Source organism: Cnephaeus nilssonii (genome assembly GCF_951640355.1).
Source record: "Cnephaeus nilssonii genome assembly, chromosome: 7".
In the NCBI taxonomy this organism is placed as follows: Eukaryota; Metazoa; Chordata; class Mammalia; order Chiroptera; family Vespertilionidae; genus Cnephaeus; species Cnephaeus nilssonii.
The window spans coordinates 88,789,474-88,813,276 of NC_137078.1; the positions used below are offsets into that span (position 1 = coordinate 88,789,474).

Here is a 23,803-nt window from a genome sequence, read left to right on the forward strand (position 1 = left end):
GCTTAACTGCTCCCCTGCCAGCCTGTTTGCCCCCAACTTCCCTCCTCTGCCAGCCTGGTCACCCCTAACTGCCCTCTCCTGCAGGGTTGATCACCTCCAACTTCCCTCCCTTGCAGGCCTGGTCCCTCTCAACTGCCCTCCCTTGCAGGCCTGGTCCCTCACAACTGCCCTCCCTTGCAGGCCGGGTGCCTCCCAACTGCCCTCTCCTGCTGGCCATCTTGTTGTAGTGGCCATCTTGTGTCCACATGGGGGCAGGATCTTTGACCACATGGGGGCAGCTATATTGTGTATTGCAGTGATGGTTAATCTGCATATTACTCTTTTATTAGATAGGATAGAGGCCTGGTACAGGGGTGGGGGCCAGCTGGTTTGCCCTGAAGGGTGTCCCGGATCAGGGTGGGGTTCCCTTGGGGCGTGGGGCGGCCTGAGCGAGGGGCCTATGGTGGTTTGCAGGCCAGCCACGCCCCCTGGCAACCCAAGTGGAGGCCCTGGTATCTGGAATTTATTTTCCTTCTACAATTGAAACTTTGTAGCCTGGAGCGGAGCCAAGCCTGCTGCTCCCTCCAGGGCGGCAGCCATTTCTGTGGCAGTTAATTCACCTTCTATAATTGAAACTTTGTAGCCTTAAGCGGGTGAGCCCGGCCAGGGTGTGCGGAAAGCTTTGCTTCCCCTGTTGCCGCCGGCAACCCTGGCCTGCTCTCTCAAGCTCCATTCTGCCGCCATTTGTTTGAATTTGTTTACCTTCTATAATGGAAACTTTGTAGCTTGAGTGGAGGCTTAGGCCTGCAACGGCTATCGGAAAGCTTGGCTTGCTCTGTTACCTGGGAAACATTGCTCTCTGTGGCTGTAGCCATCTTGGATGGGGTTGATTTGCATACTCGCCCTGATTGGCTGGTGGGCGTGGCTTGGCTGGTGGGCATGGCTTATGTAGCAGAGTGATGGTTAATTTGCATATTACCATTTTATTAGAGAGGATTATAAGGTGCGCATACCCACAAATACCTCTGAAAAATAAAGTTACCACACGCCATATGAAGTTTTAGACATTCCCCAGGACCTCAGAGAAGAAAGCATCTCCCCGTGAACTGTGTTCCCTCTTCAGTGCTGTGAAATATGTCACAATTCACACGAATACCCTATTGCTGGGTACTCAGGCTTCTGGTTTCTAAGGCACGATCCCCCCTCCCAATGTTTCAGGTGGAAGGACCAGGCTTCTCTTACCATGTACAAGAGAAAAGGCCAGCTCACGAGGTGCTTGGTGATGTTCTCGCCCGTCATCTTCTCGTGGCTGTTGGGTGCAAATGTCACCAGCAAGTAGGTGCCCACAATGGCCAAACCGCAGCCGACAAAGGACAAGACGTAGCGCCCTGCGGGGAAGGGGAGGCTGTCAAGGGCTCACAGCAGACACAGGCCCCGGCCAGGGTGTGCCTCTGGGGCAGCACAGCTGACCTGGTACAGTTCATATTGTTGGGCTTTCTTTATTTAAAAAACAGATGATCTTATGTTATTTTTTTTAATGAGGTGTAGCATGCGTACAAAAAAGTGCTTGATGGGGCTGGCTGGTGTGGCTCTGTGGATAGAGCATCCGCCTGTGCACCGAAGGGTCGCAGGTTTGATCCCTGGCCCCAGGTCAGGGCTCCTGTGGGAGGCAACCGATCGATGTATCTCTCTCACATCGATGTTTCTCTCTCTCTCTCTCTCTCTCTCTCTCTCTCTCTCTCTCTCTCTCTCTCTTTTGCCCCTCTCTTCCTTCCACTCTATCAATGGAAAAAATATCCTCTGTGAGGATGAACCCCCCAAAATGCTCAATGAATTCTTACAACGTGAGCACACCCATATAACCAGCACCCAGATCCAAAAGGGAACATTCACATCCTCACTTGTGCCCCCTCCCAATCACTGGACCTCACCCCCAGGGTAACACTTTGACTTCTACCAGCACGGAGAGTACCTGGTTTGTTCTCTACATAAATGGGTTTATACGGTATATTCTCTTGTGTCTGTGCTCACACAAGATGGTGCCTGTGAGCTTCATCTGTATTGTATGTGTAGCGGTCCTTCCTTCGATCTCCGGCCCACTGTGTGAACAGGACACAGTGTGTCCATTCTACTGCTGATGGGCATTTAAGGTGCCACCATCATGTCACTCCTGAACCTCTTAGCCCAGCTTATAAGGCCGGACATCATCCAGTCCTCCATGCCTCCTGCTCTCATGTCCTCCTTCCCACTTTACTCATCACTCTCCATCACTGGCCTCAGCGATACTGGACACACCAAGCTTTCTCCTACCTCAGGGCCTTTGCACCTGCTGTTCCCTCTACACAGAACACTCTGCTCACAAACTTGGCATAGTAGTCTCCTTAGTATCACTTAGGTTTGGGCTGAAAATTCTCCTCTTCAGAGAATCTAACCCTGACCAGTCTAGGTAACGTATTCCCATGTTCCCAGGGCCTACCAAGAAGCATTCTATTTTCTTTGAAGCACTCACTGAGATTTAGAATTATTTTGTTTATTTAGTTGTTCACTTGTTTATTGTATGCCCTCCCACCAACACACACACACACACACACACACACACACACACACACACACACGCACGCATGACTATAATCTCCATTACCACAGGAACCCTGTCGGTCCTCCTGATGTATCCCTGGCCCCTGCAACAGAGTGTGGCACTTAGTAGGTATCTTAGGGGAACACGTCTTAGGGAGACCTCCACTGGACAGACCTCCACTGGAGAGTGGAATATAGACCCACACCGGGGAGCAGGAACAAACGGCCTATAAAACTGAGAGCTGGCTTTGTCATGAGGAAAAGCATAAGCACAAAATGAAGAACAGGGGCTCAAACCAGCACACTTACTCAGGAAGTCTTTAGGTTTCCACTTTTCTTTGATGAATATGATTCCTATGATGGCGCTCGCTAGGACAAACACACACACAGGAAGCACAGGGAAAAGAGAATTGAGGTGCCATCAGTCAGTCTCAAGGAGTCCCTTCGCCCATGCCCATGGGGTTGGCTCATCTGCGTTGGAGGTCGGTACTTCCTGTCCTCCCCCTCACGCTCCCCAGAGCTCAGCCCCTTCTGGTTTCCCTGTCATCCCCCTCGGGAAGGGAGGCTCCCCTCGGGGCCTTCCTGAGGATTTCCTGCACGCCCGGGAGCACTGTGGGTTGAGTACTTGCTGGGCGACAGGCAACGGACTGAAGTTATTTCTGGTATGTCCACCCTTTGAGGTGGGTGCTGCTGTTATTCCCATTTGAAAATCGAGGACACTGAGGCTAAGAGAGGTGAAGACCCACTCAAGATCACGCAGCTGGTAGGTGCAGGCTGGCCTCGAACCCAGGACCACGGAAGGCCAGGGCTCCGGCTCCTCGTACTGCAGTGTCTACTCCTGACGTTTCCACCTGGATCTTGTTTCTCCCTGACCTGCCGCACTGCAGATGCACCCCAACTTCTGTGACTGCCCTAAAGGGTGGGTCTCAGGTCCCTAGTCTATGCCGTTTTCCCACGTCGGGGTGGGGGGGACCTCCCATGGACAGGCCCTTCTGTCTCTTGCCCCATTGCCTGCATTTCTCAACTGAGTGGGGCCAATTGATCAAAAGAATTTACACGCTGAGGTTTTGTTCTTTTTCCTTCCTTTTCTGTCCCAGACCATGTGAGGCTGTCACTCTGGGGAAGTGTTGTGTTCTGTAAACCCAAATGTTTTCTGGGAGACTGGCCCAAAGGCTAGCTGGGAGATGAGAAGTAAGTTCATTTGGCTGTACACCTAAGCTGCATGCTCTAATTGAGCTTTTATTCGTAATAAAGCATAACTTCTGGTCCGTTTCTGACTTCTGTGTTTATTTCCCACTGTTTTAGAACGCAGTGAAGGAAAGAGGGTGCCGGATCCGGCTTGCACCAGCTGCGGTTGCTAAATATTCAGGAAACCATAGGTAGCTTGAAAACAGCCGCAGTGGACACGCTTACACGGTGTAAATCAGAAACACTACGCATAGGTCTTCCTTTGCTCCCTCCCACTGTTCTGTCCCTTCCATCCTTCCCTCCTTCCTTCTACCTCTTCCTCCTCTTCGTTCACTCTCCCTCTCAGCTGGTTTATCAGCACACCGCTGAAAATACCCCCTTCTCCTAGTAATGGGGGCAAATCAATGAGATAATATGTGTAAATCATCTGTCACATGGCAAATGCTCAAAAACTGGACTATAATTATCATTAAAGTACTTGGAACAGTGACTCATAAGTACTGAGTATCTGTAAATGGTGATTATTGTTATTTTTAAAATCATTTCTCACTGGGTGGCTTGAGAAGCTGTAAGAACCTCTTCATTTCCAGCGGCTGATACCTGAAGGCCCATCATTATAATTCAGCCCCTTGCTTTGAAGAATTTGATTATTTCATCTTTATTAAAATTCAAAGACTAATATCTAATGCATCTGATCCCTCAGCCACGCACTCCTCACTGTGAACGAAGTTCTGAAAGCCCTTTGGCAAGATCAGCCATGGGCAGAGGACAAATCTAAATAACGGCAGGGGCTGGGCAGCCTCACAGATGGAGGAAGTGGGTTAGCCACAAGACAATAGGAGAAGTTTCGGACTATGGCCCACGCCCTGTCTCAACTAAAGGCATTCAAACTCTATTTTTAAAAGATACTGTGTGGGAATGAGGTCCTTTGAGGACCTCATGCATCTGGTGGGTGGCCAGTGTACCAACCCTGGTCAAGAAAACGAGGGTCTTATAGGATAAGCGAAAGCAAACAGGTTTCCACTCCTTTGCCAGCTCCTGCTAATTGGCAGTGGCTGCCTGAATCTGAGAATTCTGAGGGCCTCTCGCGGCTCACCAGGAAGGAATGCCATGATTGATGCATGATGTCTGTACTCTATAAGAGCTTAGATTATCTTGACGGTGTTAGGATGAATAGGTTAAGGTGTATCTTCCTTCTGTAGTGGAAATAAAAAGCAGTTCTAGGGGGACATCTATAATACTGTCAACAACTTAAAAAAAAAGCAATTCTGATAAACTTTCTAAATTGCTGGAAGCCAATTCCAGCATGTCAGCAGGGCTGAATCATCTGGAACAGCTAAACAGCATCTATCCCAAACCTGAATAGGATAATCGCTTGCTGCCAGACAGCTCAGGGCATCTTAAATCTGCATATTATTGCCTCCTGTTGGCCAAACACCTGAACAGCTGTAGGCTATTCCCCAAACTGACCCCTACCCTTTGAAGTGTATTAACTCCACCTTGCCTTAGGACAAATTGTGCTAATAAATAGCATGGGATCCTGAGTCAAGGGGTAGTCTTTTAGCTCCTTTAGCTGAAGCTCCTCTGACCCCCAATGCCTTTCAAAATTATCTTTCATCCTTAGACTCCTTATTGAATCTACGCATCAGCTCCTTTCTCCAGATTGCAGCACCCCTTGTTAATGCTGGGATAAGAACCCCGGCACTAAATCTTAACAGATTCTGGAGCCAGACAGTCTAGTGCATATACCAGCCCTGTTCCTCACTAGCTGTATGATTTGGGGGAAGTAACTTCACCATTCTGTGCCTCTGTTTCCTCATCTGTAAAATGGGGATAATAACAGTATCTCCCTCCAAAGGCTGCCAAGAGGGTTAGAAGAATTAATATCCATAAAGGAGGGCAGGGCCCGGTGTGTATGAAGCCCTTTGTAAGTGCTGGCTGTTATTATCCAAGTAAAAGCTGGTATGCTTAATGGGTATCATTGATCCTGGTGGTCACACAAGCAATTGAGTCCCAGGGAGGGTTGGGGGAGGCTGGTCTTACCTATCACGGAGACTGCACTGAGGGGCACGATCAGGGAGAGAGGAGCGAAGGCGTAGGAGGCAAACACGCCCAGCTCGCCCAGCAGCATCAGGAACAGGCCCAGCCACCATGTCTTGGTCTTGAAATAGGCCCGGGGGTCCTTGGTGCCTGCCAGCCGGATGTGGCAGTACTTCTAGAACAGTAAGTACAGCAGTAGCGATCTAAGTGCTAAATTGTTATTCAAAGACAGTAGTTTCCAAACTGCCTGGGGAGCCTGAACAATTCAATGCATGAGCCTCGTCCTCAGAGGAGGTATGGGTGAAGCCTGGGAATGTGTGTTTCTAACACATCACAGCATGTCCAGTCTCGTGGGGGAGCCACGGTGTAGGCACCCCAACTTTAGCCTGGCCTTTTCCCTCTGGCGGCAATGCCGGAGGGTCCCCATGTCCGGGTGCCTGCTCAGCTGCACTCTCTTCTGAAGGAGGGTGGGCAGCTCTGCTGGGCAGCCCTGTGGGTAGCAGCGGACCCTACCCTGCCTTCCCTTGGGCAGGTACTTGGGCCACGGAAGGCCAGTATCCTTTGTTCTGGAAATGTGAACTTGGGGCGCAGAAACTGAGGCAGAAACTCGGGAAAGAGATTCTGGAAAGACCCACAGGGTACTGTCCCAGGCCCAGCCCAGGGATGGAGTGGACAACGTCCCACAGAGTGGAGGCAGCTGGGCCTGCACCAGACACCCTGGCTTATCGGCTGTATCTCTGCCCCAGCCAGTGCTGGTGACTAAAACTTACCTGGAGGTTAAGTGCAATGCTGACCACAAGGTGCCCGAAAATTGCCAAAAGGGCGCCGATCAAGTTTTCCTGCAAGGAAAGTTCACAGAAACAGATATCAGTTGGGGCGAAGCTAAGGGGCCCCAGGACCCATTTCCCAACTGTTAGAACAGGTTCTCAACACTTCTAGATAAAAACCAAAACTTGGGGCAGAACTGATAGTAAACTCCCATTCTAGCAATCAGTAATATTTGTCTTGATTATTGAAAGAACAGTCCCATTCTTCTCACTCAAATATTCATTCCTAGAGCGATGTTATTTTTTACTTAATAGTTACTATAAAACATTATGTTGCATTAATCAATTGTATCAATTTAAAAAAACTTCCAGATTTTTATACCAAAGAACTTTATACCAAAGGGACTTTTTAAAAATGAATTTTGATTACACACTCTACATTCTTTCTTGTATAAAAGTATGCTAGGTGTTCATAAAACGTTTAAGTGTTAAAAGATAGACACAAATTTGTGACAAATTCTGTGGGGAAAACGGAAGAAAAATACACGTTCAAGGAGAAAAAGGAATGTTATAAAATTTCCTGCTGTTAAAGAAGAGCCTTCAGAAGGCCGACGGTCAGTGTAAAGTGGTTTTTATACTCCCTAGGCTTCAGTTAAGTGCACAGGAGGTGTTTTTTAAAAAGTATGTTTTTATTGATTTCAGAGAGAGGAAGGGAGAAGGAGAGAGAGATAGACACATCAATGATGAGAATCATCCATGGGCCACCTCCTGCACGCCCCCTCCTGGGGATCGAGCCCGCAACCCAGGCAAGTGCCCTGACCAGGAAGTGAACCATGACTTCCCAGTTCATGCATGGGTCAATGCTCAACCACTGAGCCACACCGGCCAGGCTTGTTTTTTATTTTTAATTTTAAAATATATTTTTATTGATTTCAGAGAGGAAAGGAGAGAGAGTGAGAGAGAGAGAGAGAGAGAGAGAGAGAGAATCATTGATCGGCTGCCTCCTGTACGCCCCCTACTGGGGATCAAGCCTACACCCTGGGCATGTGCCCTTGACTGGAATCGAACCTGGGACCCTTCAGTCCGCAGGCCAATGCTCTATCTACTGAGCCAAACCAGCTAAGGCTGTTTTTTAAGTCAGTATGTAGATGTGCCAGGAATGACATCCTTTGCAAATATTTAAGTTTATAATGGAAAGTTTTAAGTTTTATTTATTTACTAGAGGCCCAATGCACAAAATTCGTGCCAGGGGCTCGGCTCTCGCAGCCCCGGCTTCGTCCGAAAGGATGTCCCGAGGGTCATTCGGCTGTCCGGTCTAATTAGCATATTATGCTTTTATTATTATAGATTTTAAATATTTTTTGTTGATTTCAGAAAGGAAGGGAGAGGGAGAGAGAAACATCAATGATGAGAGAGAATCATTGATTGGCTGCCTCCTGCACGCCCCCTACTGGGGATTGAGCCCTTTTTTTTTTTTTTAAATATATTTTATTGATTTTTTTTACAGAGAGGAAGGGAGAGGGATAGAGAGTTAAAAACATCGATGAGAGAGAAACATCGATCAGCTGCCTCCTGCACACCCCCTACTGGGGATGTGCCCGCAACCAAGATACGTGCCCGCAACCAAGATACCTGCCCTTGACCGGAATCGAACCCGGGACCCTTCAGTCTGCAGGCTGGATGCTCTATCCACTGAGCCAAGCCAGCCAGGGTGAAAGTTTTAAGTTTTAGATGCCAACTTGAGACAGTATAGGGACTTGCGCTCAGGCGTGAAAAATATACCTGGTGGCCAGAAAGCCAAGTTAAGGCCAGGTGGCCAGAAGGAACATATGATCACGAGAATGTCACCTCTCTCCACTCCCTGCTTTTAAAACGTGCAAAATTTTATCTCCCTTCTGACCGCTTGCTTCTCCTACCCTGCCGTGGAAAATCCCACAAGCCCCCCCTTTTCTAAAAGCCCATGTCTTCGTGCAAGCCTGCTTTGTCCCCAGCTTATAAAAAGCCAAGCAGAGCCAGCCCCGAGCCAGCTCAGAGGGCCTGCCTTTCCTCTGTGCTGCCTGCCTTGTGCTCAGGAAAATGCTTAATAAAATCTGTCTGGAAATTTCTCTGGAGTCTCCTCTCTATTTCTATCTTGGGGAATTCAAGAACCCCGATGCCAGTAACCAACTAAAAGAATGTGTGAGGAGCCCTAGCCGGTTTGGCTCATGGATAGAGCGTCGGCCTGTGGACTGAAGGGTCCCAGGTTCAATTTCTGGCCAAGGGCACATGCCTGGGTTGCGGGCTTGATCCCCAGTATGGGGCGTGCAGGAGGCAGCCAATCAATGATCCTCTCATCATTGATGTTTCTCTCTCTCTCTCTCTCTCTCTCTCTCTCTCTCTCTCTCTCTCTCTCTCTCTCTCCCTCTCCCTTCCTCTCTGAGGAAATAACACAGTGCTTCTTTGGAAGGTCCAGTTTGAGGACCTCAAAGGAAGCCCTTCATTAAGTGTGGCTCTTAAAGATACAAAGCAAAGACCTCAACCTCCTGGGGGTCAAATAAACACCTGGTGGCCAAGCATGTGTTCCGCCCAGTAATTTGGCTTACCTGTGCTAATGAGGAGGAGGAATTGTTAAAAAGGGCTAACTCGCAGATTCTACAGGAACTGCCTTGGTCAGATAGGAGACAAAAGGACTCTGGTTCCAGCTCCAGCACCTCGGAGCTGCTTGGTCACCTTTATGGGGGACGAAGGAGAGCTGGACACAGCCTCCGGGACTTGGGCAAAAACCAGAGACCCGAGCGAGGGCTGTTCAGAGGACGCTTCTGGGGTCAGGTGGCCAGGTGAGACTGGCTTGCTTCAGCCTGGGTGCCTTTCTCCCTGGGGAATAACGGTGCCCCTCGGGGTTGGTGCATGAACTTCCTCAGATAAACTGAAGAAAGCACTTATCATTAGGGTGAACCATATGAAACTGCCAATATTCAACTGCCTTTGACCTGCCAAAGCGGCAGTTTCATATGGTTCATTCAACCTGTAACCGGTAGCTGCTCTATTACTCTACCCAGAGAGACCACGCTGTCCCCGCTGATGCCTCGGAGCGCCAGGCAGCCTGAGCACGTGGTGTTGACAACTCGCTGAGTGGAAGGGAAGAGATGAAGGGGGCTGCTGCCTGGCCACACGGACAAGCCAAAACTATTGCAGGGAGAGGGGAGGGGTTAAACCTAGAAATGCAAACTGTAAACCTCACAAGGGTAAGCCAATCTAAGCGGCAAAAACATGGCTAAAGGGTGACTATGATAATAAAGGCAGAGGTCTGTGGAGCATTTACACATCTGGGCATGGCGCTAGGCCTGTCTATGCATCCCCTCCTCTGGGCCACAAACAGCCCTCTGAAGTGAGTTCTACAGGAGTCCTGTGTTTAGCACATTAAGTTGAAAGGAGTTTACCGATGAGCACAGTAAGGCTCAGGGACGTAAACTAACATGCTCAAGGTGAGGACGGAGGGTTTGAAGCTGAAGATCTGACTTCCAGTTTCCTGGGGAGAATGACCCCTCCAGACCGAGGCTTCAAAATAAATTAGGAAAAAAATAAACCCCGCCTTGTAAGTGCTACCTTCCACTAATGACACGGCAGCTGAGGTTTCTTTAAAAAGCCATGTCTGTAAGCATATTAATCTCCACGAATAATAACCGGTTATAGGCATGTTAGTAACAGCGTAACGTACCTAATGCCCTGTCATCCAAGCGGTTCAAAGGGCTTCATCCATACTAATTATGCCCCAAACCCTTGTGAAGTGGTGACTGGTGCAATTTTATGAGAATTTAAAGTCAAGCAAAGAAGTGGCCTTGGGCCCAGGGGTTAACAGTTTGAACACACACCGATTAGCCGCCCTCCAGTGTCTGGCCAAGGGCAATTCAGAGGGGAGGCAACAACCAGCAGGACTCCTGACATTAAGCTCCTCCTCCGAGTCTCAGAGCTTGAAAACGATGAAGTGGGGGTGCCCAGGTCTGCTGGCTGGAGGCGGTGCCTTCCTTGGCAGCCCCACGCCTGGGCACCAGTGGGAACGTTCCCAATCCACACTGCTCCTCTCTTTGCTGAGGGACACTCCAGGTGTTGCCATGGAAGTCCTTTAAAGCATTCATAAGTAGCCTCACTGGTTTGCCTCAGTGGATAGAGCGGTCCCGGGTTCGATTCCGGTCAAAGGCAGGTCCCTAGGTTGCAGGCTCGATCCCTGGCCCTGGTCGGGGTGCATGTAGGAGGCAACAAATGGATGTGTTTCCCCCACTCTCTCTAAAAATCAAGGGAAAAATATCCTCGGGTGAGGATTAACAACAAAAACGTGCTCATAAGTGGACACAGGGATCTGACCCTGGAGTCAGTGGCTCTGTCCCTTAAGAGAAGATGCGTTCCCACTGCCAGGCAGGTCTGGTGGCAGCCTCAGGTCACCGCCTTCACCTGTGACCTCTGGAGTCCTTCAGCCACAATACCTGATGGAGAGGATTCTTCTGAGGCAACGCCTAGTTGGGTTTCAACGGAAGGGGAAGGGAGGGGTGGAGGGGAGGAGGGCCGCCCTCATTTTAAAGGCAAATACCTGGGTGGGTGGGGGGAAATGTCAGTTACCTAAGAAGGCCCAAGACTCAGCCAAAGTTACAGAGTGAGCAAGTGGCAGGACCAGCCTGAACACAGGTCTCCTAACACTTTGGTCCCCAATGGATTACAGGTGAGGAAGTAGTGAGGCCTCCCAACTGTCAGGAACCTCCTATTTAGGACATAGCTAGTCCAAACCGGGATACTTTGAGAATGACAGGGGGCTTTATTAATCCACACGGACACGAGGCACAAACCAAGACTTTTGGTCATGGTATTCAATGTGCAGCCTCTGAATGGGGCGTGTTATTGGCGAGAGAAGTGGGGTGAGGACAAAACTACGGGCGGGCAGCTGCTTCGAGCCATGGCTTCAACAGACCCAAATACCAAGGGGGTGGGGAGGGCAGCAAACCAAAGCCACTTCTCCCTTTGCTTCCGCTTCCTTGTGTGGACTTTGAACTTGGAATACTACCAACCTGGGCTGGGGTCCTGCCTCTGCCACTGACGTTGTGTGACTTCAGGGGAGTTACCTGAACTCTCGGAGCCTCGGCTTCCCCTCTGAAAAATGGAGCTGAGCATAGCACTCCATTGGGTTGTCATGTAATATGAAACTAGAGGCCCAGTGCACAACATTTGTGCATAACCTGGCCTGCGCCCTTTAGCAGTCTGGGAGCCCTTGGGGGATGTCCGAGTGATGGCTTAGGCCAAGTGGGCCTAAGCTGCAGTTGGACATCCTTAGGGCTGCCAATGAGGCAGGAGAGGCTCCTGCCACCGCTGCTGCACTGGCCTGCTGTCAGCCGGGCTTGTGGCTGAGCGTTGCTCCCTCTGTGGGAGTGCACTGACCACCAGGGGGCAGCTCCTGCGTTGAGCGTCTGCCCCCTGGTGGTCAGTGCGTGCCATAGCGACTGGTCATTCTGGCATTCGGTTGATTTGCATATTACCCTTTTATTATATAGGATAAGGCACGTGTTGAAACATTACATGACACATAATAAATACGAAAACAATTCTAGGTGTTACTATTAACTTTACAATTTTCATTTTCATTATTATCATTACTATTAGCAACAGTAAGGATCCTCTGGCTCTGATATTCTCTGATCCAAGAATTGACCTTTTACCAGCTACAACTCTGAAAGGAAACAAGCTGTTCCGGGAAAAGCAGCCAAAGGTCACCGAGGCAGGAAAGTGTGCTTGGCTATTGGTATCCAGGTGAAACCTCAGTTCCAATCTCCTGCTCCAGGGACTGCTTTACATCTGCCGGCAACAGCCTTTACATAGATCCCGCGGTGACACGACCACTCAGCACTTGTTTAATCTCAATTCCCACAATCCCTTGGGCTTAAACTGCTAACAGTTAAGTGGAAGCATTCTGGCTTGCTCTGCGGGTAACTCACAGTCAAATACAAGAGATACGGCAGCAGTCTGGCTAACCAGGCTCTGCTACATGTGTAACCTGGTTTCAGGCCAACTCCTGTCGCTTACCTTCTCCGGCAGGTGAGGCATTGCCATTTTGACAATAACCAGTGCCAGAGACAGAAGGCGCTTCCCAGAGTGCTGGCACACTGCAGGCAGCAGGGAGTGGTGCAGAGAGCCAAGGGCCTTGGCCGTGCGCAGACTCCATTCGAACCCCAGCTTTACTACACCTACTGACTGTGTGGCCTTGGGCAAGTTAATGAACCTCTCTGTACCAGTTTCCTCAAATGTAACATGGGATTATAGTAGTAGCCACCTTATGCGTTTGTTTTTAAAATCCTCACCCAAGGATATTTCTCTTTCTTTAAAAAAAAAAAAATCCTTTATTGTTGAAAGTATTACATATGTCCCCTTTTTTTCCTGATGGGGGTTTTGTGAAGATTAGCACAGTCCCTGTCATATAGTAAATACTCAACAGGTGTTAGCTGCTGTTATGAAGATGATGATGACGACTACAGTGACGGTGAATTGGCTATGGAAGTGTGGATAAAGGACCGATAGTTTCTTGCCAGGAGGACTGACAAAGGCTTCATGGAAAAGGTGACACCTGAGCTGGAGCCGGGAGCATGGGCAGGATTTCCAAACTCAGAAATGGGATGGTGCAGGTAGATTCCATTTCCTCTGCAAGGTCAGGTCATCCTCGTACCCGCCCTACAGGACGGATCTAAGACTGGCCTGCAGCGGAGTTACAATGCTAGGAAGTGACAGAGCTGCGATTTGAAGCCCGGTATCTCTGATTCTAAAGACCACGCTCAAAACACCCCGTTATATCTCTATTTTTGCACAAAATTCTGTCCTGAAGGGTAGGTACCCATGGAAACAGCTTCCTCTACCTCCCTGGGAGATGGTAAGCTCCTTCAGGGAAGCGATAGCTCAATAGTGCACACAGCTCCCACCCCGCCCAGGGCAGGCCTGGATATACAGGGTGTCCCATAACTGTACACACACTTTGAATAATTATAAAGGCAGTGTTTATTAAAATACATTTTGTTCTCAAAATGTAACAGAATCTACAGACAAAGTGTGTATACATTTTTTGGGGGACGCCCTCTATATGCTCAGTTGAAACTCCTATTTGCTAAATGGAAGAATCTGAGGCCCAACTCTTCTGGGCTGAGGCACAGCCTCCAGTGTCAAGGACTGGCTGCCATGCTGCCTCCTGGGTAGCTCAGCCTGTTGGTCCCCCAACAACCAGAATCCATTCCCTGCTGGGCAGGGCTGCGACTCAAGGCAAACTGCTTGTTCTTAACTTGATTTCAGAGAGAAAGGGAGAGGGCGAGAGAGATAGAAACATCAATAAGAGAGCCCTAACCGGTTTGGCTCAGTGGATAGAGCGTTGGCCTGTGGACTGAAGGGTCCCAAGTTCAATTCTGGCCAAGGGCATATGCCAGGGTTGTGGGCTCGACCCCCCGTGGGTGTGTGTGTGTGTGCAGGAGGCAGCCAATCAATGATTCTCTCTCATCATTGATGTTTCTATCTCTCTCTCCCTCTCCCTTCCTCTCTGAAATCAATAAAGAAATATAAAAAAAGAAACATCAATAAGAGAGAACCATTGATCGGCTGCCTCCTGCACGCCCCATACTGGGGATCGAGCCCACAACCCAGGCGTGTGCCCTGACCAGGAAATCGAATGGTGACCTCCTGGTTTATAGGTCGATGCTCAACCACTGAGCCACGCCGGCTGGGCTGTCCAGCGAGTTTTGATATAGAAGCTCAACAGATTATGGGGCAATCATTCCAACAGCATGCTTTCCATCACCAATCAGTGGCATGGGGGAAACACTCAACAAACAAGGTTAACTGAAACAACCAAGATACACAACTTCCTGCACAATCGGATCCCAGGTTTGTAATTCGGAAAAAAGACAGGAAGCAAGTAATGCTGATGTATGAACCAAGGTTGTCTATGAGTAATGGGATAGGTGATTACTTTAAAGAAGTAAATCTTCTAAGTGTGACTGCATCCCTTTAAAAATATTTCTTTACCTCCGTATTGTTTTGTATTTGAATGAGCATTTCTTTTCTGTTGATTATACATTCTTCCACGTGTGCGGAGGGCCTGCCTGGATCTGCCAGCGATGGGCAGGCAGAGCCTAGACACCTGTGTTACTCTGTTAGAGAAACACACAATTCCAAAACAGAAAAACGAAAGCTCTTGCCTTGTAGGAGAAGGAGCCCTGGCTCCCGGGGTCGGCGCTGCTCGTGGGCGGGAGCTGCTGCAGCTGCAGGGCTGCGCTGTGGGCTCGGTCCATGGTGTCTAAGCGCACATCCCGCGGGCCTGGCTCAGAAGCTGGGGCTGCACTAAGCGGGACCGAAGCGGTGAGCCATCTTCCCTGGTGGTGTTCACCCCCTTCCACCAGCCATCTCTGTCTCACGCCAAAGCCGTACTCCAAGGCCCTTTTGGCTGATTTATAGCCTCTTCCTCATCTTCACTCAGAGAAGTGCAAATTCCTGCAAGTGGACAACCAGGGATGCGTTTCCTGATTCCGGCGGTGCTCTGGGGGTTGGGAATGGGGGTGTGTGGGGGAGGAACGTTAAAAATGCATGTACAATGAAACATTGAGCCCAGCTTTGTTACCTGAGAATACCACTAGGATAAAGAACAAACTGCCATGAGAAGTGAGGTCATTAAAAAAATGATATCACGCCTTTGGTCCCCTTAATAAAGATATGTATCTTTCATCTATCTCAAAATCATTTTCCTTGGCCCTTAACACTCCCTTTTCCTCTCCCCCCATGCTTCCTTCCTCCCATCCTAATTTAAGTCCTACTTTTTCCATAGAATCCTCTAGTACAGTGGTCGGCAAACTCATTAGTCAACAGAGCCAAATATCAACAGTACAAAGATTGAAATTTCTTTTGAGAGCCAAATTTTTAAAACTTAAACCATATAGGTAGGTACATTGTTATTAACTTAATTAGGGTACTCCTAAGCTGGCCTTGGCTAAAAACTCAAGGGGCCAAAGAGCCACATGTGGCTCGCGAGCTGCAGTTTGCCGACCACTGCTCTAGTAGAATACTGCCTGCGTCTACTTCTCCAGGCCTCAAAAAATAAATTAATTAATTAAAAATCCTACTGTCACAAAAGGAACCATCAGGGTTCTGACTTAGGAGAGAAAGAATGAGGAAAGTTATCTCCATGGAAAAGGGAAGAACTGGGCTGCTAATGAGGGTCAGAGAGGTAACACAGGACTGGAGGTGGAAGATCTGTGCAACCAGGTCACTTTACCTCTGGGAGACTCAGTTGTCTCATCTGTAAAGTGGGGGTAATAATGTGACTTCAAGTAAAACCATCAATGATGGTAATTCCTGTTAACATCACTGGACTGATATTTCCAGTGGGTCTTGAACTTTTCTACCAAATAGAAAAGAAAAAGTATGCCCTCGAGTTGCGGGAGTCATGGCCTGACACCGCCGCCCCCCCCCCCCCCCCCCAAATGTTAAGGGTTTCTTTGAGATTCTCTTATATTTAAAAAAATAATAATACAGATCTGGATTCTACTGTAAAGTCTATGTTTATTTTAATATAAAAATATTTTAAATTGCTTTTGATCTGCCATGTGCTACTGGTTTTACCTTGGGCAAGTAGTTTAACTTTTCAGCCAGTTTCCTCTGCTGTAAAATATGGATAATAACAATCTTACCACAGGGTTGTGGTTAGAATTTGCTGAAATCATGCATGTAATATGGATGCAGAGTGAATGGTCAATGAATGTCAGCTGTTATTAGTATTCATTTTATTCTTTTTTGTTTTAACTTTAAAATTTTCTTTTAATTATTTCAAAGTATAATTTAGTCAGAAAATAGTGATTTTTTTAAGGGGGGAAATCAATAAGATTGGCATGAAAAATCTTTAATGGAAATGATTAAATTATGTTACATATATATATTTTTTAAATATACTTTATTGATTTTTTACAGAGAGGGAGGGAGAGGAATAGAGAGTCAGAAACATCGATGAGAGAGAAACATTGATCAGCTGCCTTCTGCACACCCCCTACTGGGGATGTGCCTGCAACCAGGACACATGCCCTTGACCGGAATCGAACCTGGGACCCCTCAGTCCGCAGGCCGACACTCTATCCACTGAGCCAAACCGGTTTCGGCTAATTGAAATTCTTTATTGTTTGAAGCATTACATATGTCTCCTTTTTCCCCCATTGACCTCTCCCTGGCCACCCCCAGCCCCCTTCATTTTATTCATATTGTTTAATTTATGCATGAATAGTCCTTTCTTCATTCCATGCATTCATGCAGCAGATAGTTATTGAGGGCCTATTATGTGCCAAACAGACTCAGTCTCTGCCATGACTCCAGGCTTCAGAAAGCTGCCTCTTGTCTTTCCTGTAGCTCCCACTTTCCTCTGTTATCTAGCCCTAGACCCAGGGATGCTGGTTCCTGGTGTGGATAGCAGTCACATGTCATAGGGCTAACGCTGTGTCCAGCATCAAGGAGACACCAGATGCAGGATTTACCACAGGGGCAGCCTAGAAGACCATTTGGCCCGCGTGTCACTTTATCAAATGGCCTTCAGATGGGGTTATACTTCTGTATCCATATATTACACTCATCAGACAACTTTATAACCGACGTCCCAAAACCAGACCTCCCAGACTGTAAAGCCCTATGAGTGTCTGTAACCTTGTGAATTCAGAATTATTCAACACTTGGCTTTAATGTGTGTGTGTGTGTGTGTGAAAAGCATTATTGTATTAAAGTGATGTATCCCTGCTTTAATTTTTAGCACAACAGCCTTAGGAAGAAAGACTGGCCCAGGGCTCTCTCGACCTCTGCAAGACCCTTCCAGGCCTTCACCCTGGAGCTGAAGGGGCCCTGGAGCTCACGCTCGGGGAAGATGTTTGCTGAATCCCCTTTCAGGTGCTCCCTTCCCAGATGTAGTCCAGAACCTGGCACAGTGACCTCCAGACAGACCTACTGACTGGCTCAACAGCCAGGCCTGTGAAGCACCTGCTTCCCCTTCAAGGGTGGTACTCAACCGCCACTCCAGAGATCCAACAGACACACCCGGCCCCACCCACAGGATATCTGAGAAAGCAAACGGGCCTTGGGGACATGCCAGCGGGGTGATGGGAATCCAGGCCTGTTAACCTCCTCTTAGACCAGCTGGTTTGCCCAGGTGGGTTTGATTCTGCTCTTGTTTGCTGTCATTTAATTTGCTTCCAAAAAGCAGCTTCCCTCTCTGCTCCAGGAACCCCAAGACCTCAGAGGCACTGCCTGCCAAAACAGGCTCTCTCTCAGCTGGTAGGAGTTTGGACTAAAGGCCCTGGAAGAACACTTTGCCAGTTGTCCTTCCTTCTGAGACATACATCATTTGCCTAATGACTCTCTTCTCCTGACTTCAGAGCACTTTCCCAGGACTAACGTACACCCAAGAGGCAAGTAACCAATTCTGTGTGGCCAGCCATCTCCTAAGTTTGAGGCCCTCACCGTCACTGGTGAGCACAGGGCTCCGGCTCAAGAAAGGAAAGATAATTCACTAGATACTTGCTTCCGCTCCACCCCCTCTGCCTTATCTCAATTAATTATTTCACCAACCCACAGAACAGGCTTTATAGATAAGAGAACTAGAGCTCATAGCTGCTAAGAGGAGGGCCTGTATTATAATTTGGCTCTGTCTGAAAAGAAAAAAAAAAAAGAAAGAAAAAAGATAAAACACGCCTTTCCCACCTGACCATTCAGCTTCTTGCTGATGAGCGCCAGTTAGATACCAAGCCCTTTTCCCTTCCTGGGCTTTGGCTCACTCAAGGGTTACACTCCCCCAGTCCCCTCCCATTGAGCTGGGAACTACAACTTCCAGCAGGCAGCATGGACCAAGAATGCTTCCCCCTATTGCACCTGCTAACTCCACCTGCTATCGCCAGGGAGCCCGAGGAATAATTTTGGCAGTTACTCCATTTCACTTCCTGATTTGGTAAAGCCTGCCGTCACCCTTATTAAGGCATACCCGTGCCCCTGTCCTCTCACCTTCGATGCAAAAATGGAAAAAAAACAACACTCTGAGACACTGACAAGGCTGGTGACAGTAAGAAGGAAGGGTATTTACACTAGGGGACCTCAGATGATTACAAATGCATTCGCGTTTCCAGAAACGACGGCTGCATTCAAGTCCCCACTCCCTCAGTCTCAGTCGCTACTCACCGCGGCGTTTCCTCTCAGGCCCACCTATCAGAGGTTTCTGAGCAATGACTTAGACGCTTCGCGCAACCCGGAGGCACAGCCTCCTTAATTCCTTCCCCAACACGGCGCTGCCTGGGTCCTGCGGTGTTTTGCTTTCAAAGGCCGCAATTTGATTTGCTCGGCTGCCTGCCAGTCAGAAGCTGGCGGGCACTTGGCTCAGACGAGTGGCTGTGAGGGAGGGTGGGCGGGACTTTGTGGAGTTGGCTGCGCTGCAAGGCTTGGTTGAAGCGTAGGGGGAGAGCCTGGGGGAGGAACAGCCTGCAGGAGCGGGGCTCTCACCTTGAGCCGGTCCCCCTAGCGGCCACAGGAAGGACCTTGGAACGCACCCGGTTCCCCCTCTCCCGCTGTCTTGGCGAGCTCAGGTGACCACTCACCTCCACCGGCGGGACAGGTGGCCGCTCCCGGACTTTGCTCCTGCCATTCCCCCAAACCCCACGCTCTCACCGCGATCCAAATCCTGCACATCCTTTAATCCTGCACATCCCGGTTTCCCCCCAAAGTTTCAGAGCCATAGATACATCTCTGCCTGCCCTCCCTAATACCTGTTGGGTGCATCCTATACCAACCCTCCCAGCACGTCCGCAGCTCAGCAACACTTAGGGCCCTCCAATGAGCCTAGCACTGATGTTTCCCGAATGCACAGCTGTGCTAATTAACACGAGCCTGGAACTCACACCTTTTCACTCACACGCATTTCCTTTCAGATCCTCACGACAGCCCTCTGAGGGAGACATTGAGCTCATCCCATTTTACCGATGCAGAAATGACATCTGGGCAGAGACCTCAGTGATGACCAAAGGGCCAGCTACGGCGGAGATCGCTCAGAGGGAACACCTGAGAGCACCCCGGAAATGGGCTTACAATGTAGGAACTGCCCGAGGGCGGCGTGGCGGGTGCGGGGATTCCCCAGAGCGTGGGCGGTCGGAGCTGCCTTCGGAGGGAAGGGCCAGGGACAACTTAGGTTTGGATGTTTGGATTTCATCGGACGTTTACAGGGAAGCCTGGGGCGGGCCCTAAGCGGGGGGCTGACCAGATGACCGTGACTGCTCCGAAGCCTGGAGAGAGGGGCTCGGGGAACACGAGGCGGTGGACCTCGTACCATTGCCCACATCAGTCCCTTTGGTTACTGTAAACAGGGCTTGGGTGAGGGTTCGTCCTCTTGGGTTTATTCCTTGAAGTGGGATTTCTGGGTGGGCAACATTGTGAGACTTTTGTTCTATCACAAGAGTTTTGAGGGGTCGCCTAGCTTTGAGGGGTCGCCTCTATTAAGTCCCCCCGCGGGTTCTGAGGTAGTTAGGCTGAAGCCCAAAATTCTGGCAGCTTCCCTGCCGTTTTTTTTAAAGCGTCTCTAATGATTGGCCGATAACTTATCACTCTAAAGAAACAGAGGACGCCATTGGCTAGAGTGACTCACGTGGTCTCCAGACTGTGAGGCTGTGGTTGCCATAGAGACGGAGGAGGTTGGGCAAGGCCGGACTCAGCCCAGGGGGAACCGATGAGGTAGGAGGCAGTTCCCGTCGGGGCACTGGTCCCAGGGTCATGGGAGGTGGACCTGGCGCACCCATGGGACACCCACCGGGACCCCGCCCTGCTGGGTACGAGGTGATGCCCGGAGGGCGGGAAGAAGCCACCGTTGGAGGTACCCCTCCCTGGATTGTGCCGCAGAGTCCCCACCTGGAAAATGGTGATTCTACCCAGGGCATGCCTTCCCCACGGAGCTCCCGGGCGGGGCCTGGGCAGCTGCCTCCCCGCCTCAGCCCCGCGAGGGTGCAGACGTTTGGAGGCTGCGGTGCCTGGCCGCTGGTGGGCGACAGAGAGCGGAATTCTAACCCCCGCCCCTTTGGCGTCCTTCTGCCAACATCTCTCCTGCTCCGAGCTCAGGCGGCCACCTGTAAAAAGAAAGGGTGAGATTGGCATCCGCTGATGAAAAATGTCAAGTGGGTTATTTACCTGAGAGTGCTTTGAAAAATGTAAAAAATAAGACATACCATAGCATTATAACAGAATGGATAAAATCTCATACGGTCGAAACTATTCATGCAAATCCCATAAGCAGTATACATGGTTTAGCATATATTGATATACCCTATAAAGTAACATACACGTATAAATACATGTATATCATAATAAGATATGTGATAATACTATAACAAATGATAAAGTTTTTTTTTAAACATAGAGATGGTACAATGATAACATGCCTATCGTTGTAATCATGTGAGGTAAATCTTCATAGAATGCAGCTCTTGAAGGAAAGAGTTGTATTATGAGTACATCTATACACATTATTGCTAAAATGTGTTTTACCCCTAGTAAACACGTTCACTCATTCATTCCATAAATATTTATTGAGTAACTACTATGTGCCAGGATACAGAGTGGGGATTCCATGATGAATATTCTATTGGGGAAGATCATAAAGAAATACACATAAAATATGATGTCGGGTAGAGAAAAATGCTATGAGAAAAATAAGGCGGGTTCCTGGGCTCTTCTGAAGGGGGGGGGGTTCTTCAGAGTGGTCCAGGAAGTCACCCCTAAGGGTTGAGCAGAGACCCAGATGAACCTGGTGACAGGACCAGCAGATGATGCCCACTGTAGCGAGGGGAGCAATCCCAGGCAACAAGGAGGTGTTGCAGGAGCTGAGGAGGTCCCTTGTGAAGAAGAGGGTTAGTTTCTGGGTAGTGGGATATGACAAACGAGTACCTTTAGACATAAATGTAAAATGTAACTCCCCACCCCCAAAGACATCTATTATTAAGTTCACTAGACCTTCCTGTAGTTTCAAATATTTTTTTGGCAGGCTGTAGGTCATTTTGTGCCCAGGTGGCCATCTTCAGTCACTTGAAGAACAGTCATATAGAACAGTGGCTTTCAAACTTTTTGACTGTGACCCATGGTCAGACATGCAGCACACACAGGAACATAGCAAACTTAACAAAAGACTACAGGCTATGGCCTGCGTTTTGAAAATCACTATCACCAATATGGAAGAGAAATGAGACTTATTCTGAGTCAATTTCGAGGGCTGGAATTAAGATGACTGGAGAGAGAAGAGAGAGAGAGAGAGAGAGAGAGAGAGAGAGAGAGAGAGAGAGAGAGAGAGAGAGAGGTCAGCTTGATACAGATAGGGACTTTCTAGCAGTTAGAACTACCCAACAGTGAACTGCCTCAAGAATTTTCAAACTGACCTCTAGGGAACCCCAGTATTCTGTGAAAACTTGAGGCAGCCTCAAATATTAAGAAAATGAAAAGGTCAACCTCAGACTGAGAGCAAATATTTCCAAAACTTACATATGATAAGGGGCTTGTATCCAAAATATATTAAGAACATTTACAACTCAATAACAAGATAACCAAGTTGTTTAAAAAGGGCAGAAGATGTGAACAGGCACTTTACCAAAGAAGGTAAAGAAATGACAAATAGCTGAAACCGGTTTGGCTCAGTGGATGGAGCGTCAGTCTGCGGACTGAAGGGTCCCGGGTTCGATTCCGGTCAAGGGCATGTACATTGGTTGCGGGCACATCCCCGGTAGGGGGTGTGCAGGAGGCAGCTGACCGATGTTTCTCTCTCATCAATGTTTCTAGCTCTCTGTCCCTCTCCCTTCCTCTCTGTAAAAAAATCAATAAAATAAAAAATAAAAATAAAAAGAAATGACAAATAAGCACATGAAAATATACAAATTAAAGTGACAATGAGATACCACTGTAGGGTCACTAAAATGACTAAAATTAATAAGATTTACCAGACAAGTGCTGGTGAGGATGTGTAACAACTGGAACAAACTACTGATACATGCAACACCATCGGAGAATCTCAAAAGCATTGTGGTAAGTGAAAAAAGACAGGTCCAAAACAGTACAGACTATGATAACATATATATGGCATTCTAGAAAAGGCAACCATTGTGACAGAAAGCAGAGCAGTGGCTGCCAGATACTAGGATTGGGAGGGTATTGACTGCAAAGAAACACAGAAAACTTTTTGGGCTCATGGATATATTTATATCTTAACTAGAGGCCCGGTGCACAAAATTCGTCCCTCAGCCCAGCCTGCACCCTCTCCAATCTGGGATCCCTTGGGGGATGTCTGACTGTGGGATTGGGCCTAAACCGGCAGTCAGACATCCCTCTCACAATCCGGGACTGCTGGCTCCTAACCGCTCACCTGCCTGCCTGTCTGATTGCCCCTAACCGCTTCTGCCTGCCAGCCTGATCACCCCCTAGCTGCTCCCCTGCCAGCCTGATTAACACCTAACTGCTCCCCTGCTGGCTCAATCACCCCCAATTGCCCTCCCCTGCTGGCCTGGTCACCCCCAACTGCCCTCCCTGCTGGCCTGATGGCCTCCAACTGCCCTCCCCTGCAGGCATGGTCTCCCCCAACTGCCCTCCCCTGCAGGCCTAGTTGCCCCCAACTGCCCTCCCCTGCAGGCCTGATCTCGCCCCCAACTGCTCTCCTCTGCTGGCCTGATCGCCCCCACCTGCCCTCCTCTGCTGGCCTGATCTCACTCCCAACTGCCCTTCCCTGCTGGCCTAATTGCCCCTAACTGCCTCTGCTTGCCTGATCACCCCTAACTAGACTCCCCTGTCGGCCTGATCTTGCCCCCAACTGCCCTCCCCTGCAGGCCCTATCTTGCCCCCAACTGCCCTCCTCTGCTGGCCAATTTGGTTCTGATTGGTCAGTTTCTATGCCAGTCAGCATCAAAAGCTCCGCCTCCTAGGCAGCCATTGGCTCCTCACAGATGAACCAGATTTGGTTCTGATTGGTCAGTTTCTATGCCAGTCAGCGTCTCTGGGCCTATCAAGGAGGCCTGATCGTAAAGGCAGGGCTGATCAGCAGCCTGGGTGGAAGCCTGGAGAGAAATGGAGGTCCAGCTGCTGGTCAGGCCCGGAGAGAAAGAGAGAGGCAAGTGCTGATAAACAGCTGCTACAGAGGCTACGGATCAGACCCTGCTTCTCTCTTCAGGCCTCTCTCCGGGCCTGATTCACAGACCCCTCAGCAGTCAGTGCTGGGTCAC

At 49.1% G+C, this 23,803-nt stretch overlaps 1 protein-coding gene across 1 annotated transcript in view; it reads right to left on the reverse strand.

Moving 5' to 3' along the window:
- The window catches only part of NIPAL3 (NIPA like domain containing 3), a 38,928-nt gene extending 20,592 nt beyond the window's left edge, over positions 1 to 18,336 (reverse strand). Inside the window, exons 1-6 of the mRNA XM_079777725.1 lie at positions 18,276 to 18,336; positions 14,747 to 15,084; positions 6,555 to 6,623; positions 5,788 to 5,959; positions 2,866 to 2,925; positions 1,222 to 1,367 (exon numbers count right to left, since the gene is read on the reverse strand). Coding sequence (XP_079633851.1) covers positions 1,222 to 1,367; positions 2,866 to 2,925; positions 5,788 to 5,959; positions 6,555 to 6,623; positions 14,747 to 14,839 — 540 coding nt within the window. The 5' untranslated portion in view covers positions 14,840 to 15,084; positions 18,276 to 18,336. The remainder of the gene's footprint in view (positions 1 to 1,221; positions 1,368 to 2,865; positions 2,926 to 5,787; positions 5,960 to 6,554; positions 6,624 to 14,746; positions 15,085 to 18,275) is intronic.
- Positions 18,337 to 23,803: the final 5,467 nt, after the last annotated feature.